The sequence below is a fragment of the Centruroides sculpturatus genome, unplaced genomic scaffold (assembly GCF_000671375.1).
Source record: "Centruroides sculpturatus isolate CEXI.00-Female unplaced genomic scaffold, Cexi_2.0 scaffold661, whole genome shotgun sequence".
NCBI lineage: Eukaryota > Metazoa > Arthropoda > Arachnida > Scorpiones > Buthidae > Centruroides > Centruroides sculpturatus.
The window spans coordinates 121,705-138,118 of NW_019384963.1; the positions used below are offsets into that span (position 1 = coordinate 121,705).

Here is a 16,414-nt window from a genome sequence, read left to right on the forward strand (position 1 = left end):
CCGTTGAAATAAAATAAAATTTTTAAAAAATTGTCTGTTTTGTTTACACTTTTATTGGGCTGCATGCGGGCCTCGGGTTGGACACCCCTGATATAGAGTAAAAGACATTTTGTTGACAGATGATGAATGTGTGACAATATTGAATTTTGAATTGTTATACTTCTCAATTAAGATATAACCACACTTTTGCCATTTACATGAATTTTTCTTTACTAATGTTAAAGATTTTAATAGATTTATCAAGATATTTTAGAAATGATCAGTCTTGTATGTTGTTTCCATTTTTAACAACAGAAAATATCTACAGAATAGAGGAGTCTATACACACTAATTCACATAACATCTCAGAAGCCTTCTTTCTGGGATGTTATGTGAATTAATTTTGAGAATCTTGAAAAGTCTGTTATTCCTAAATTTCAACATTATATCATAGACATCAGCATACCTTGAGTATGCTATTTTGTAGAATTGGTAATTAATTTGAATTTATTCTTTGACACAGCCAACTGCTCCTCATATAGTCTTAGTGTATAGTCTGTAACAAGAGTAGTAACTCTTTAGTGCTTGGACTTGATAATCACTCTTGGAAGGAATTGTGAAATACAGTCTGAACACCATCCATTTTATATATTGGCTATATTGCATGACTCAACATCATTCTAGTAAGGTGTTTATACACATTGCTCCAGCTTTGTTCACACTTCACAAGAAATTGGAATATATCAAGCAAGTAGCAACCTTCTATGGTTTTCAAAGGAATATTGTAGAGAATTTGGTTAATACATTTGAGACCAGATTTCAACATAATACAGAAAGAATGAAGAGGAAGGGACCATGAGAACAGCCAGATACCTACAACATGCAACTACAGAGTATGCATGCTGAAACTGCAAGATCAACAAACAGCACTATCTGTTACAAAAGGATCTCTACAGTATTCTGCTTCTACAAAATAATGACTGTATTTACCCTTCAAAGATACTGGGCATATTTAGGAACTTAACTTTCCTATGAAGTAAGCATATTCCTTAAGCAAAGAGGACCATGGAAAATGGCCAATGCCATTGCATTGGCCATTTTCCCATAATTCCTGAAATGTAGATGTGATGGCAGCAGGCTAAGATCATCCATCCAATATAAACCATTAAGGATTGGAGAGCTTTGGTAAGGCTAAGACTCCACTACCGTAAAAACGGCGTAAAAACCCCTCGCCGTAAAAGCTTTTAATCACGTGACCTATTTGCGTTTGCGCTAGGATTATGGTGGAGATCCGGCTAGCGCGAAGTTTTTACGGCAACGGTGCTGCCCCAAGTGTCGAAAGTAAATACTTCTTCGCACGTGAATTGGTAGAAACGAAAGATGGTTGTATACGTGATATCGATATAAAGACAATGATTATATTCTACGAGTTTTTTCTGTACTATAATTACAAATGTAGTAAAAATAATATCTTTACTTTCATATACTAACTTTTATTATCGTAATTATTAAGATAATATACAGCACTTATAAGCTTAACTTTTTTATTATATACTACTATAAATTGAAGGATTTCCTTTGGTATCCATTATTATAATCAGGTTACCTCTTGTCGTAGATATACGAATACTTTCGGATGTTTTCGATAAATCTTTCTGGATCTATTCTAGAGTAGCCACGAGGGAACGTACACAAAAGCTCGTTTTCCGCCATTTTAGCTCCGTGTCGCGATGACCTAGATTTCACTAACTTCTGATTGGTGGAAGGTACCTCTTTACGGCCGTATTCGCGTCGAAAGTTGAACATAGCTCAACTCGCTTTTACGCTAGTTTTACGGCCTGCTCAAGCGTAAGATATCGGGGTCACGTGATTAAAAGCTTTTACGGCAAGGGGTTTTTACACCGTTTTTACGGCAGTGGAGTCTTAGCCTAATAATAGAGATTTACAAATCAACATGCAGGGAAAATGTATTAATTTCCAGGAAGAAGATAGGATAACAGTATTTCCAATATTTGGAAATAATCTATTGTAAAGTATTGACCTTTTAGCAGAGTGAGAACAAGAGGCGCAACCTTGTCAATTGGACCCACGTGTGGTCGGGTAATACCATTTGTAATGTGTTGACTTGTAAACAGAGGGAAAACAAAGGAAGCGCAGGCTTTGTCAATTGGACCCACCTGGAATCAGACATTAGACCATTGCCATATGGTAAACAACTGAATGTAAACAAGTGGCAGATGTTTCTGTAAGCTTCACTCTCGTCGGATGACAGCAGACCCAAGTGTAAGCTGTTCGGGCAAGAAGGGGTTGTGATTGGTCGGAAGTCCTTGTTCAAAAAAACCCTTAAATTGCGGGGTGAACGAGAGATTAGGAGAGAAGGGCAAGAGACTGGTGCACGGTAGTCTCAGGCACTTGAGAGGCCCGCTGAGCATAGAGAGAGTGTTCTCCTCTGGTAAACATCTCGGACAGGTTAGTGCAGAGACTGGGCTGACCGTGCAGTTGAGCCGACTCCACAAGCTAACTGAGGCCTCTCCAAAGTTTAACATTTCCCGGAAAACCAATCTAGTACGTGAGTCACCACGCATTGTTATCCTGTATATATATTATGTTTTCAAACTTGTACTTTCTCCGTATAGAATCTGTAAATAAACTGTAAATATTAACAATTTGAGTGTGGAGGTGTGCTTTCCATTGAACCTTGATCACTACATCGAATCGTGATACACACGGAAACCAACGAGACGGAGTTGGGAAAGAACTTCACTTCTATTAAATCAGTTTTGTATGTCTAAGAGGAATTATGCCTATGAATGCTGTTAGGTTTATGTTTATTTGAATATTTTGTTTGTATTAATTTTAAATGGTTTTCTTTATTATTTTACATTGTTCTATAACTGTCATTTTAAAATTTTGTAGTGTTCTCATTAATGTTTGGACTTTGAATTATTTAAGTTCTTTTAAATCTGAACTTGTAGATTATATGCTGTGTTTTATTTCTCTATTTGTGATGTTTTGTTTAAAGATTTCCTGAAAATGGATATTCAAAATATCTGAAAATGCTAGTATGTTTGATATTAAAAAGATATTGCTGGAAAATTATGGTGTTGATGTATTTTAAGATTATTAATCATTTTAAATACTTAATTTTTATGTGGCTGAAAGTTGGAAAGATTTTAAGGTTTTTAGTTACAGTGGTGCCTCATATAACGTACTCCTTGAATAACGGATGCTGCAAACAACAGACTTTCCGTTTGGCAGTTACGTGAGGCAAACAATGGGCTTTCTGCAAATAAGTGCTAATGATGTTTCCACTCTTTTGCCGTTGCCAATGACAATCTGCTATTTTTATAATATATTAGTATTATTAGTATATCTTTAGTAAAGAGCACCCATTGGGATTTGGCTTGCTCCCTTGTTTATTACATACATCACCTCAGTGCAGGGTATTTACATTTATTTAAGTGTTGTGCAAATTGTGGCTTCAAAAAAAACAGAAAGATGATTTCAATTGAAACAAAGCAAGACTTCATCAGAAAAATTGAAAGTTGACAAAAACTTCTTTGTCAAATGGGGAGAGTTTTAGGAGTTTACCAACACTCATTATCTAAACAGAGCTGAGGCCAACAAGATCAATGACCTCTACAATGACACCCTCGCCCATCATTTCTGACAAGTTTTGAAGAAGAGAGAGAAACAGACCACCTTGGATATGTTTTTCAAGAAGCAAGCTGCCAAAAAACAAAGGATGAAACAAGAGGAGATGACCCTGCAAGCTCCGATAGCCTCTCCTGAATCTGACACTGATTAAAAAAACAATAAAAAGAGACCAGCTGCGATGTGTAAAAAGTCTATATCTATGTGAATGTGTAAAGAAAGTGTTCTTCCACTTCCTCCTCACAACATCTGACTACCCGGCATAATTGGTGACTGCTCCATTTTCATTTTTTTATGGTACAGTACAGTTATTTTATGCTGCGAAACGAATTATATGTTTTAACATGCATTTCTATGGGAAAATGCATTTTGTATAATGGACTTTTCACTTAACGGACATGCACCTGGAACGGATTAAGTACGTTATATGAGGCACCACTGTATATTATTTGGTGATGATGCATTCCTGAATGTGAGCTGAGAGGGTCAAAAGTACTTGGAACTGTATGTTGATATTTTTTGAGTTCTTCAACTAGTGTTTTATACATTTCAGGTATAAAATACTAATTTAAATATTTTGCACTTATTCCTCTGCTTGTATATTTACTTGTCTGTTTAAAATATCAATACTGTACATTTTTATTAATAACTACAGTAAATTGATCTAAATTAATAATCCAAACTGTAGAAAAATGTGAGGTAATTGTCATATATGATAAATTCATTTCTAAGTTTTAATTGATTGAGTTAATGTCTTAGTGCTTTTACCATATGGAAGTTGTCGCTTAAATCTCATCTAGTATTTTATTGTGTTTTTCAGCAATATAAATGATTAATTAATAACTGATTGTGTCATTTCCCAATTTTTTTGATATTTTTAGGATTTTCATAGTTGCTTTAAACTTAAAATTTATTATACTTTCTTTAACATTTTATAATTTATGATAAAAACAAATTTTTTTTATTTCATAACAGATAATGAAACATGTTTATAACATTATGACAAAATGATTTTGAATAAAGCAACCTATTTCCTTAAAGATCACATCCTTTGAAGACAACTTCCTGACTGTTATATCTGACTATATTGCTCTACATTCCTTGGCATTTATCAGATTTGACAGCATGCTCCAAATGCCTTCACAATGGATGGTTCCGCCAGGAAGAGATAATTATTCATTGATTCCAATAGAATCACGACTTGTAGGAAGTCCTCCTTTAAACATATTTGCCTTGACATTTCCAATGAATATGTATCGGTTATCAGGAATAAATCCTTATATGACTGTTCCTAATCAAAGAGAGAGACTTTCGTTTCCATATTTTGCAAATAATTGGCCACCAGTGCAGCCTGTAAGATTTTATCATCCACAGAGACATTTTTCAAGAGATAGTTTAGGAGAATCATCAAGTAGCTGTGATGGAAGTCTTTTAGGTTCACGGCCTTCAACTCCTCTATCTTCTGCTATTACTTTAGAAACTAATTTAACAGATCAAGACAAAAGTGCATTAGGAGGTCTTAAACAGAGTCAAACAAAAGGACTAAAGTAAGTTGAAATTTCTTTCTTATAAGATCTGATTTAATGAAGCATATACAATAATATAAATTGTTTTTTAAAATTTAATATATATAATTACTTCAGTAAATCCATAATATATTAATTAATACAGCCATTATCACAGTTGTTGTTATTAATTAAATGACATTATTATTTTAGTTTATACAGTTAAGTTATTACAGTTTATACAGTCTAGTTTAAATGAGGTATTTCACCTCATTTAATGCAGCTTTGTTTAGTATGGGATTCACTATGGTACAGCTTAAAATATGTACCAAGGCATTAAATTAATGCAGAATGATATTCTATCATAATTCAGTGCCTGCCTAAAATGTATAAAAAAATTTATATATTTTTAAAAAACATTTTGATAAAAAAAAAATGTCTTAAATGTAATTAGGCCTAGATAAAAGTGGATCAGATCATTTTATATATATACTGTTAACATATGTGTATGTACCAAATTTATTTTAATAAATAGCTTCATATCCTTTCTAGAATAGTGCAAAGAAATTTGTACAGGTGCATAAATATCTATTCGGTGATTAAAAATGTCAAAGAAAAATTACTATACTAAACAGTGCTGATAATGATGTCAATTTAAACTTGAAGAATTGTCAAGTTGGCCACAATTTTTTCAAGTTCAGAAGAACTCAAAAGTTTAGGACAATTGAGTTCTGATATATTTTGAATTATGATTCAAATGAAGAATAAAATATCAGAAAATGTGGTTTGCAATTACAACTAGTTAAAGTTCAGATTATCTGTTAAGTGAAAAAAATTCCTTATCAATTGAATTGTTATTTTTCTTATTAAATATATTTCTAATTAGTGAAGAGTCAGTTTGTATAGTAATTTTGTGGAATCCATTAACTACACCTAGTGGTCTATCCTATATTATAAGATTGGATGTGTCTTTCAAGATGTAAGTTTAAAGAAAAATTTCTTTTATAATAGATTATATTCACTAAGGTATAAAAAGAAGTTTAATTTAAAAACAATATTATGTAAATTTTTTATAATCTTAACTTGTAATCCAAAAGGCCACGGCTATCTGTTCTTATTGATTTTCAGTTATCTGAGTTAGCATTGGTCCACATTATCTCAGATAATTGTTCTTCTGTATTGAGATTAAATAATAGTTTTTTGTTTGTTATTACTTACAAACAAAACCAGGCTAAAATATTCAAGTGAAATGTAAATAATAATTTAAGAATTATGACAATGATATATAAGTCCATTTATAGCACAAAAAAATATTTTATTTAAATTCTCATAAAAATCATTTGTATAATGAATTTACATATATTTAAATTCATAGAAACATGGGTAAATTTAGTAGACTTTACTAGTATTGAATATATTTGAAATGCAAACCCTTAAATATCTCAACACAGACATGCACCACTTTTATAATAAACAGTCCAATAAATTAGTGTGAGAACCTAGGGGCCAATATTTTAGGTTGAATTCTAAAATTTGACAAACAGGAAACATTTGAGTTAGTCACAAATGAACTTTTTTTGATTTGATTTTTAAAAGAAGTTCCTGAGGGGAGATGCTTATTTTGATATCAACTCCACAAGGAAGTTCCTTGTTGCTTCTCTTCCTAGATGATTTGAATAGCCTCAGATGATTGGTCAGATGAATATCCTATAAATAGGGTTCACACCAACATCCAGAGAGCTGGAATTGGAAATATAACTCTCTAGAAAGTTGTCTGAATGAAAAGGAGTTTTCTGCCAAATGCAGGAAAATGCATCCAGCCTTGTCAACAACTCAGAAAATACAGGAAAGAAATGAGATATTGCATTTGACTGTAACACTGTAAGCTCTCTTAAGATAGATTTAAAGGAATTGAATATTAGATTATTGAAGGGAAACTTTGTTTATTTTGATTCTTATTATTATTGTTCATGTATTGTACCATATATATAGTTTATAATTTAAGTATAGTTTTATTATTATTGTACTATGTCTGTGTCTAGCTCTTGCTCCATTGTTGGTCTGAGACTCCCTCCTAGATTTTCATTTGCCACTCTGATTAAAATCAGACTAATTAGAAAGAGTTCATTTTAAATGCAAATTGGGACTTGTATAATAGTCCTAACTGGTATCAGGCTCCTGACATAGACTGAGTTTTTGCGATCTCTTTCTTCTTAACAAAAATCTTAGCCATCATGATTATAGTGAGTGGGATCTCGCAGTCCCCACTCTCACAATAGCCATATTAAAATCTCATAAGAATCTGGCTGTATTATTTGAGTAAAACTTGATTTACAGAAAATCAAGATGATCAAATAAAAATTAAAAATTTTGTTTTTGCAAAAAATATATTTAACTAATGAAACTTATGATAGTTCATACTAGTATTCTTTCTAAATTTTAGTTAATAAATATAATGGAAAATATATTAAAAATTATTTTTTAATAATTTTATTTATTAAATAAGATAAGTTTGTGTGTGTGTGCATACACAAATTATTTAAACACATCTAATTATTTTAATTGCTTATTTTTAATTTTAACTAATTAATATATCAAATTAAATACATCTAAAATAATTATATATATATTAGCAGATGAACCTGGCATTGCTCGGACAAAAAGTAACAATAGCAAAGATTAAGATTATTAGATTATAGCTGATCTTACCTGTTTTCACCGAGTGCAAGAATTTTACCACACTGGAATAATGATAAATAAGACTCACTGCAACTACTAACCAGTGCATAGTACCACTAAATGATGAATAATAAACTTTTTCGTAAGTCTTTCTGGGTTCTTCTTCAGGTTTAATAAATTCGAAAAATAAGCTGGATCTTCCAGAATTATTTATAAATATAAATTTGAACATAAAATCAAACATTAAGACGAAGAGTTCGAATAAAGCAAACTTATGCGCATGTGCTTCCCATGTCAATTTTATATACGATGGAATACTAAATATTGTTGAGAATTTTTATAAGGGTCTAAAATATCTTTGATTTTTCACATAAATGCAAAAAAGGCATCTAAAATAATACAGTAGAAGCAGAGTTCTTTGGGGTAATCCTTAACCCTCTCTCTCCCCTGTGGTGGGAATTTTGAAAAATCCATTCTTAATTTGCATTCTCATGGCATACCCTATTAAAATGCAATCAAAAATGCAAAAAACTGCATCTAAAATAGTATAATAGAAGTAGAGTTCTTCACAGTAAGCCTTAATCCTGTTCCTCTCCCTTGTGGGGGGGAGGAAATTTCAAAAAATTTCTTATTAGTGTACATTCTCATGACGTACCCTAACTGTGTACCAACTTTCAACTCCTTATCATTTAGGCTCTGCACTTATTATCTTCATTATCAGCCCATCTCGATTATATTATAAGATAAATATTAAAATAAAAGTTAAAATAAAAAATGAAAAATAAGCAGTTAAAATAATTATATTTGTTTAAATAATATATTAAACTGATGATTATTTTATTCTCTTCTTATAAGTGAAATAAATTTTTTTAGAAATATTAATTAAATTATAGGCGACAACTCAATCCAAAACATTCACCTAAACGTACTCAATCTTCTACAAATAATAAACAAAATTTCAAAAGACAAAAGAAACAAAGTGACAATTCAGTATTTTCCACACAAAACTCTTCAGGAAGTATTCATTGGGATAAGGTAAGAAAGGTAAAAGAAAAAGAAAAAAAATCTAAATAGTTGAATTTAATTTTATTAAAACTTTTTAAACTTCTAGTTATCACAACAAATCTGGACGCATTATCTAGAAAATAAACAAACTAGAGATATATATGAACAGAAAATAAGACTCAGAACAGCAGTACATAATATTCTTAATTGTGCTTTTAATTGTAAGTATATAATTGTTCAGTTGTTCAATACAATTTATTTGTTCTTAGTTTATGTTTTGTTTTTTCTGTCATAAAATATTTTTAAAAAAAAATTAGAAGTATGAAAGCAACAGTAATTAAGCAATTTAAAAATTTAGCTTTTTTAAATAATACACTCATTGTCATAAAAATTAGCACACCAAGAAGGCATTGTCAGAATCAAATGAAATTGTACTATACTGTATGTGGGTGAGTGTAATGGTGATATAAGTGATTATGAAACAAAATCAAAAGGATTAATTATTGCAGGAAAAACTACAAATGAAACGAGGTTCTAGTATCCTGTTGGGCCACCTCTAGTGCAAATACACTGTGTGATACAGGCATGGAAGCATATGGGTGCCTTATGGTGTCCTGCAGTATTTCAGTCCATAGTTACTGCGATCCTCTAGTTTGGCCATACTCCTAGACCAGAGGTCGGCAGTTTGTCAAGTGAGAAGAGCCAAATTGTCATGAAAACAGGATAACAAAAGTACCAGAGAGCCGCATGTTAATTTAAATGTGCGAAATACGACACATGACAGGGGCGCCTCTAGTGGCCGTTTTCGGCATAACGTTACAAGGATGGACGGACACGCGTTCAATGGGTTATATATATAGATATGCTTCAAATGCTACCATTCTTATGCGACTCATATTGATCAACGCGAGTGTGGTCATGTGCGGAAGGAGAACAAGTTGAAGTTTGTTCGGCAGCTCTATCTCATAAACTCATAAGTTATAAGGCTGCGGTGAAATTAGGTGAAATGAAATTGGAGTTTGTCCGAAGAGCCACAAACATTTATGCAAAGAGCCGCTAATTCCGACCCCTGTCCTAGACTATCCAACTTGGCATCACAGGTGACTTCAGACATGTTTGATCAATGACAAATTGGGACTAGGCTGGCCAGGGAAGTATGCATAGACAGGATGCCTTTGCTGTGTGGTCGAGCATTGTCCTTTTCTTGAGCACATCTTTGCTGTTGTAAGCCCTGCCACAAGAAGCAACACATGGCTGCAGGATGTCACTAACATACTGCTGGGCTGTGATGTTTCCTTGGATTTTTTTTTTTTTTTTTTGTATTACTACTGGAGGTGATTGGCTATTGTATATGATGGTACCCCAGACATCACACCAGCTGTGGTGGCAGTGTGCCACTCCAAAGTGTAGACAGGAGTGAGTCATTTATTATGTGGCCTCCAGACATGAACATGGCCATTGTCAGTGCCAGCTTGAATCTGGATTTGTCACTGTAGACAACTGTTCCATTCCATTTGTGGTCCAGTCCCATCAGGAGTGACACTACTACAAACAGAGGCAACAGTAGGTGATGTCAATGCTAGCATATGTAATGGCTGCTGCAGTACCAAATGTTCCTTGCCCACACACCTCAAAATGGTATGGACAAACATGGGGGCTTGTAATGGTGCCACCTGTGTCCAGATGGCAGACAATGATAGTCAGCTGTATTCATACTTGTTGGAGGACCAGATGGTCCTCTTGGCTAGTGGTCTGCTAAGGGCATCCTGAGCATGGGTGCCATGTGTGCGAGCTCTTTTGTCCACTGGTCCCAACACCTCTGTGTTGTTAGAACAGCTTAGATAGCAGACTATTCTGTTAGATGATCATCTGGCTTCTCTCAACCTGATGATCCTACCCCTCTCAAAATTGGTTAGTTGTTCATATGATCTTTGATTGCAGCAAAGGCATCTCTATTGATACAGCATCCCTCTTCAACAGATAAACTACAGATAAGATGCCTTGCATGCTTTTCTTTATAGGTCAAGATGGACACAATTTAATGCCTTCTGCTGGCATTACACAATATGTCATCATGCTATAACTTTACTCATTTCAATATCTGATTGAGACTTATCTGCATGCTAAGTTTCACAGTGATATGACAACTCCTTCTTGGTGTGCTAATTTTTATGGCAATGAGTGCATAATATTATAAATAAACTTAAATCTAGTTTGTCAAATGAAACTTTTTATGTATTAGAGAGGTAGCTAAATTTCAGAAAATGTTTTTGCACTTGACTGAGGATGTGAATCAATTTTTGTTATTTTATATCAAGATTTATTCACATTTTTCTTCTACACCCTATTTTAGATTATTATAATAATTTATATGACAGAAGGAGCTAATTTTAAATTTATGAATTATCATAATATGCTGTTTAAAACATTGTAAAAATAGCAAAATATCTGATATAGGTAAATAAGCAGAGAAATTATGAGGACATTAGTTACATCTAAAGATGATCAATTCAAGATGAGTGGATGAAGATACAATGTATTCATCTTTCACATACCATCATCAAAGATCTCAGAAACTAAATGACACTGTGTCTTATTCTCTAAAACAAGTGATTTTGTGGTTATATTTATACACTTAATTACATAATAAAAAACTTCAACATCAATTCATTGAAAAGTTTGATTTCATAATATAGTATCTTTATCCATGCACATCTTCAAATGTAAAAAATAAATATGAAAAATTAAATATTTAATAGAAAACTCAGTAATAAAAAAAATGTTAGTGTTTTCGTTGTATAAGGAAATTTGTAAATTAAGTAAATAACTGTTTATATTTTTGAATGAAGTGTTTTTATATTTAGTTAACTTAATAAAAAAAAAAAGGCAGTTTTCAATTTTTTTTCTACTAAATTTAAAATTAAATTTGCCAAATTTTCAGTAAGATGGATTTTATTTTTTTGGGGATAGTCATAGACAACAACTTAAAGAAGAATGTAGTCATAGTCAATAGAGTAAATGATAGATTAATATTGGTGAAACTGAGTATTGGAGAACTGATAGTTAATGTAATCAGTTCATATTCACAGCAAGTGGGTATAGATGCTGGAGTTAAAGAGCAATTTTGGGAAGATTTGGCTAAGATAATGACAGAGGTACCAGCAGATGAGGAGATATTTATTGGAATGGACTTTAACGGGCATGTGGGAAAAAATAATGCTGGTTATGAGAGAGTACACGGAGGCAAAGGATTTGGTGGTAGAAATTTTGAAGGAGTGTGTGTTTTGCAAATGGCCACCGCCTATGATTTAGTCGTGGTCAACACTTATTTTGATAAATGTGAAGAACATTTAATAACTTATAAGAGCTGGGATCATAAATCACAAATAGACTACCTATTAACAAGACGGACTACTCTAAAAGGGATTAAGGACTGTAAAGTGATACCAGGAGAAGACTTGACTAGTCAGCATAGATTCTTAGTAATGGAATTAAGGATTGATCTTAATAGGATTAAGTATAAAGATAAACTGATACCTAAAATTAAATGGTGGTTGTTAAAAGGGGAAAGGGCAATAGAGTTTAAAGAAAAAGTAATAAGCGTTATTAATGGTAACGCAAAGTGCAATGACTCGGCAGATGAATGGTGGATACAGGTGGCCAGGGAAATACAAAGGATTGCAAAGGAACTTCTGAGAGAAACAAAGTCAGTTAGGAAAATAGAGGAGGAGGTGTGGTAGTGGAATGAAGAAGTAAAGAAAACTATAAGAGAGAAGAAAGATGCTTTTAAAAGTTGGCAGAATGAGAAAGGAGATAATAAGGTAAGGGAAGAGAAAAGAGATGTCTATGTGCAGATGAAAAAAAAGGCGAAGACAGAGGTCACCATAGCTAAGGCTCAAGCCCAGGACGAAATGTATAGGTCACTCACGGGAAAAGTAGGTAGAAAAGCCATATATAGACTTGCGAAAATGAGAGGCAGAGGGAGTAAATATATGACCTATATCAAGTGTATAAAGAACACAAATGACAAAGTGCTAACTAAAAATGAAGAAATAAGGCCTGGTGGAAAACATACTTTAAAGAGCTTACGAACATGGAAAATGACAGACAAACTAAAACTGAAAATGTAGAGCCAAATATTGGCCCATAGGCATAATAGAGAAATGAGAAGTACAGCTGGCATTGAATAAAATGAAAAATGGGAAATCAGTGGGCCTGGTTCAGATACCAATAGAGGTATGAAAAGTCCGAGGGAAGAGACTGGTTAACAGAGCTATTTAACAAAATACTGTTAGAGGGAACTATACCCAATGAATGGAGAAGAAGCTATTTAGTACCCATCTTTAAAGAAAAAGGGGATGTGCAGGAATGTAATAATTATAGGGGGATAAAACTATTGGCTCACACAATGAAACTTTTTCAAAAGATAATTGAACAGAGGATTAGAGAGGAAACTAGTGTCACTGAAGGCCAGTTTGGATTTATGCCTGGGAGTAGTACTACAGATGACATATTCGTGGTGAGACAGGTGATGGAGAAATACCGATCTATGAGGAGAAACATGCATATGGTGTTCATAGACTTGGAAAAAGCTTATGACAGAGTCCCAAGAGAAGTCCTTTGGTGGTATCTTAGGAGGAAAGGTGTGCCGCTTCAATACATTGTGACAATTGAAGATATGTACTATAGGGCCAGCACGCAAGTTAGAACTGCAGCCAGATTGACAGACATGTTCAAAGTAAGAGTGGGCTTACATTAGGGGTCAGCACTCAGCCCATACCTCTTCCTATTAGTTATGGATGTGATAACATCTGCTGTACAAGAGGATGTACCCTGATGTGTGCTGTTTGCAGATGACATAGTCCTCATTGATGAGGGCAGGGAAGAATTAGAGACGGCTAAGCAAATGGCAACATGTGCTGGAAAATGAGGGACTAAAAATTAGCCAAACCAAGATGGAATATATGTTCTGTAATTTTGACAGTCTCCCTGGTACTGGTTCGTTAAAACTAAATGGAATACCATTGCCAGAAAGTACTGAATTCCGATATCTGGGTTCTCTGCTCCAGAAAGATGGCAACAGTGATAAGGAGGTTACTAGGAGGATCAACGCAGGGTGGTAAAGTGGAAACAGGTGACAGGAATAACTTGTGACAAATGCATGCCATTTAAAATAAGAGGGCTAATATATAAAACTGTCATCAGACCCGTGCTTATGTATGGGTGCGAGTGCTGGCCGATGACAGTCACCGAAGAGAAGCAATTGCATGTGGCAGAGATGCGAATGCTGAGGTGGATGTGCGGGGTCACAAGAATGGATAGGATTAGAAATGATTACATCAGAGGAAGTTTAAAGGTAGTATCTATCTCAGAAAAAATAAAAAGCCATAGACTGACATGGTTTGGACATGTGGTGAGAAGGAATGAGGAACATGTAACAAAAAAGGCACTAAATATGAAAGTACAGGGAGACGGATTGAATGTATAAAAACAGATATGCTGGACTGCGGAGTGGATGAAGAAACAATTAGAGATAGACCAACATGGCGTAAATTGACATTCCGGGCTGACCCCAAATAATCTGGGATATAGACCAGGACGAAGAAGAAGAATGGATTTTATTTTTTAAATCTTATTATTTTTTTAATTCTTATATATATTTAAAAACATATTAACAATTTTTGATTTTCAAATATTGTGAAATGATTAAAATATATTTAAGTAATTATAAGAAATTTTAAAACATTACAGAAGTATTAATATTTAAGGATCTATTCTTTGTTTTAATTGCCTAATTATTAGTATTTTTCAGGATAAAAGTTTTCCTTTTTATTGTTTCAGTTGAATGCAGTGTTTACATTGTTGGTTCTTCAATGAATGGTTTTGGCACTACAACCAGTGATGTTGACATGTGTCTTATGCTTTCTAATACTGAGGTAAAAGTTTTCATTTAAATTAGTTTATATAATATAAATAATTATTTAGTTTAACATTTTTTTTCCTAATTTAGAATTAAGTAGTAATTATTGTACTATGTAGATTTTTTTTCATTACACTTAAGCTACATTCTTTCCCATCTGGACAAAAATTTTATTTTCAACAGTTAAATTTAAAAATATTTCAACTATATAAGAATGTTCAACAAATAATAATTTATAAATCTATCATTTATATATTTTGATTAAAGTAATTTGAAACAAAATTTAATACAATAGACTCCACTAATTGTAATCATTTGGAAACTTGCCTATACTGATAACATTAAACAGAGTAACTAAATAAAACCAGAATCTACAGTAATTGTAGTATTATTGACTCTGATTATTAAGAGTATGAAATTAATACAATTAAAAAATGTATAACTTGATATTTGTTATTAGTGGTAGATCTTCATTAAAAATAATTCGTCCCTTGTTGTCTACTGTTTTTTTCAATAGGCTACAACTTTTAACAATAGTTAACATGTAATTAAGTACTAAATGCCAGCAGTTTAAGTTACTGTATTGTGAAGAAACAATGATTAAAACAATCAGTATTTAAACACCTAGTTAAGATAATGATAACTAACTATAACAATGATTGTGTGTTTTTGTTTACTTATTGAGGCTGATAGTGCAATAAGACAGCTAAAAAAAAAATTGCCTACATGACAATGATGGTAACAGAAATTCTGATTACAGTAAGTGTGTTTTGATTTGTTTTAATGTGTGCTAGTTCTGATAACATTAGATGATTGATGATATCAGGATTGTGAGTCAGTAGACTAAGCCCCTGACTCAGACTCATAGAATTTTAGAAGGTCCAACTCCTTCCTCTAAATAGTAATTTAAAGTATATTTTGATTATATTAACCCAAAATGTCATTTTATCACTACCAACTGAATCATCAGGCTAATTTTTTAGCATTTTTTAAATGACATTGCCATCAAAACTGAAAATACTTTACTTTTTTCAGTGTCTTTCATTATAATCACTATATCTTCAACTACAAAGTAATGTTTTCTGTCTGTAATTATAGTAAAGTATTCAAAAACACTAGATTTAACCAGAGTTGTCTTAGCTATTTTGCATGAGTCTTTTGACAATGAAAATTTAGAATTAACTAACGCAATGTATTCAAATATAAATTTCTGAAAAGAAAAATCAACAGTAATTAGTGATATGCAAAGAAAGATCATGAAGTAGAGGAATCATCATAAAATAAGATTTTGCATTACAGGAGGCTCCTATAATGCAAGATTGAAGGTTTGTTTCTATTAGGAGCTTAATATGATACTGTGATTACAATAAGTATATTCTACTGTATATACAGTAGTGTCGTTTATCCGAAAGCTGGTTATCCGAAACGTCCGTTATCCGAAAGCATTCCAGTTGGCAAATTTAAATTTTCGCTAGTGCTGTGGCGCTGCAATCTTCGGCTATTTCTTGGGCTACTCAAATATTTTACATCTTTGATACTAAATTAACATATGAAGTATAATTTTTTATTGTTTTTATATTTTTCAATAAATTTATTTTGTTTGTACAAAATAAAAAAATAATTTTTAACGATACAATAGTCTTCGTTAGGCTTAACATCGACGAAAATTCAA

The 16,414-nt window shown here is 32.6% G+C and overlaps 1 protein-coding gene across 5 annotated transcripts in view; it reads left to right on the top strand.

Moving 5' to 3' along the window:
- LOC111632473 (poly(A) RNA polymerase GLD2-like) overlaps positions 1-16,414 on the top strand; it is a 91,452-nt gene that overhangs the window by 20,518 nt on the left and 54,520 nt on the right. For 2 of the 5 annotated variants that reach the window (XM_023376890.1, XM_023376891.1), the window contains exons 2-5: positions 4,609-5,180; positions 8,711-8,861; positions 8,929-9,043; positions 14,664-14,758. In XM_023376890.1, coding sequence (XP_023232658.1) covers positions 4,759-5,180; positions 8,711-8,861; positions 8,929-9,043; positions 14,664-14,758 — 783 coding nt within the window. In that variant the 5' untranslated portion in view covers positions 4,609-4,758. Of the gene's footprint in view, positions 1-4,608; positions 5,181-6,769; positions 7,020-8,710; positions 8,862-8,928; positions 9,044-14,663; positions 14,759-16,414 lie in introns of those variants that run through there. The other 3 variants (XM_023376893.1, XM_023376892.1, XM_023376894.1) reach the window with 3 other exon arrangements.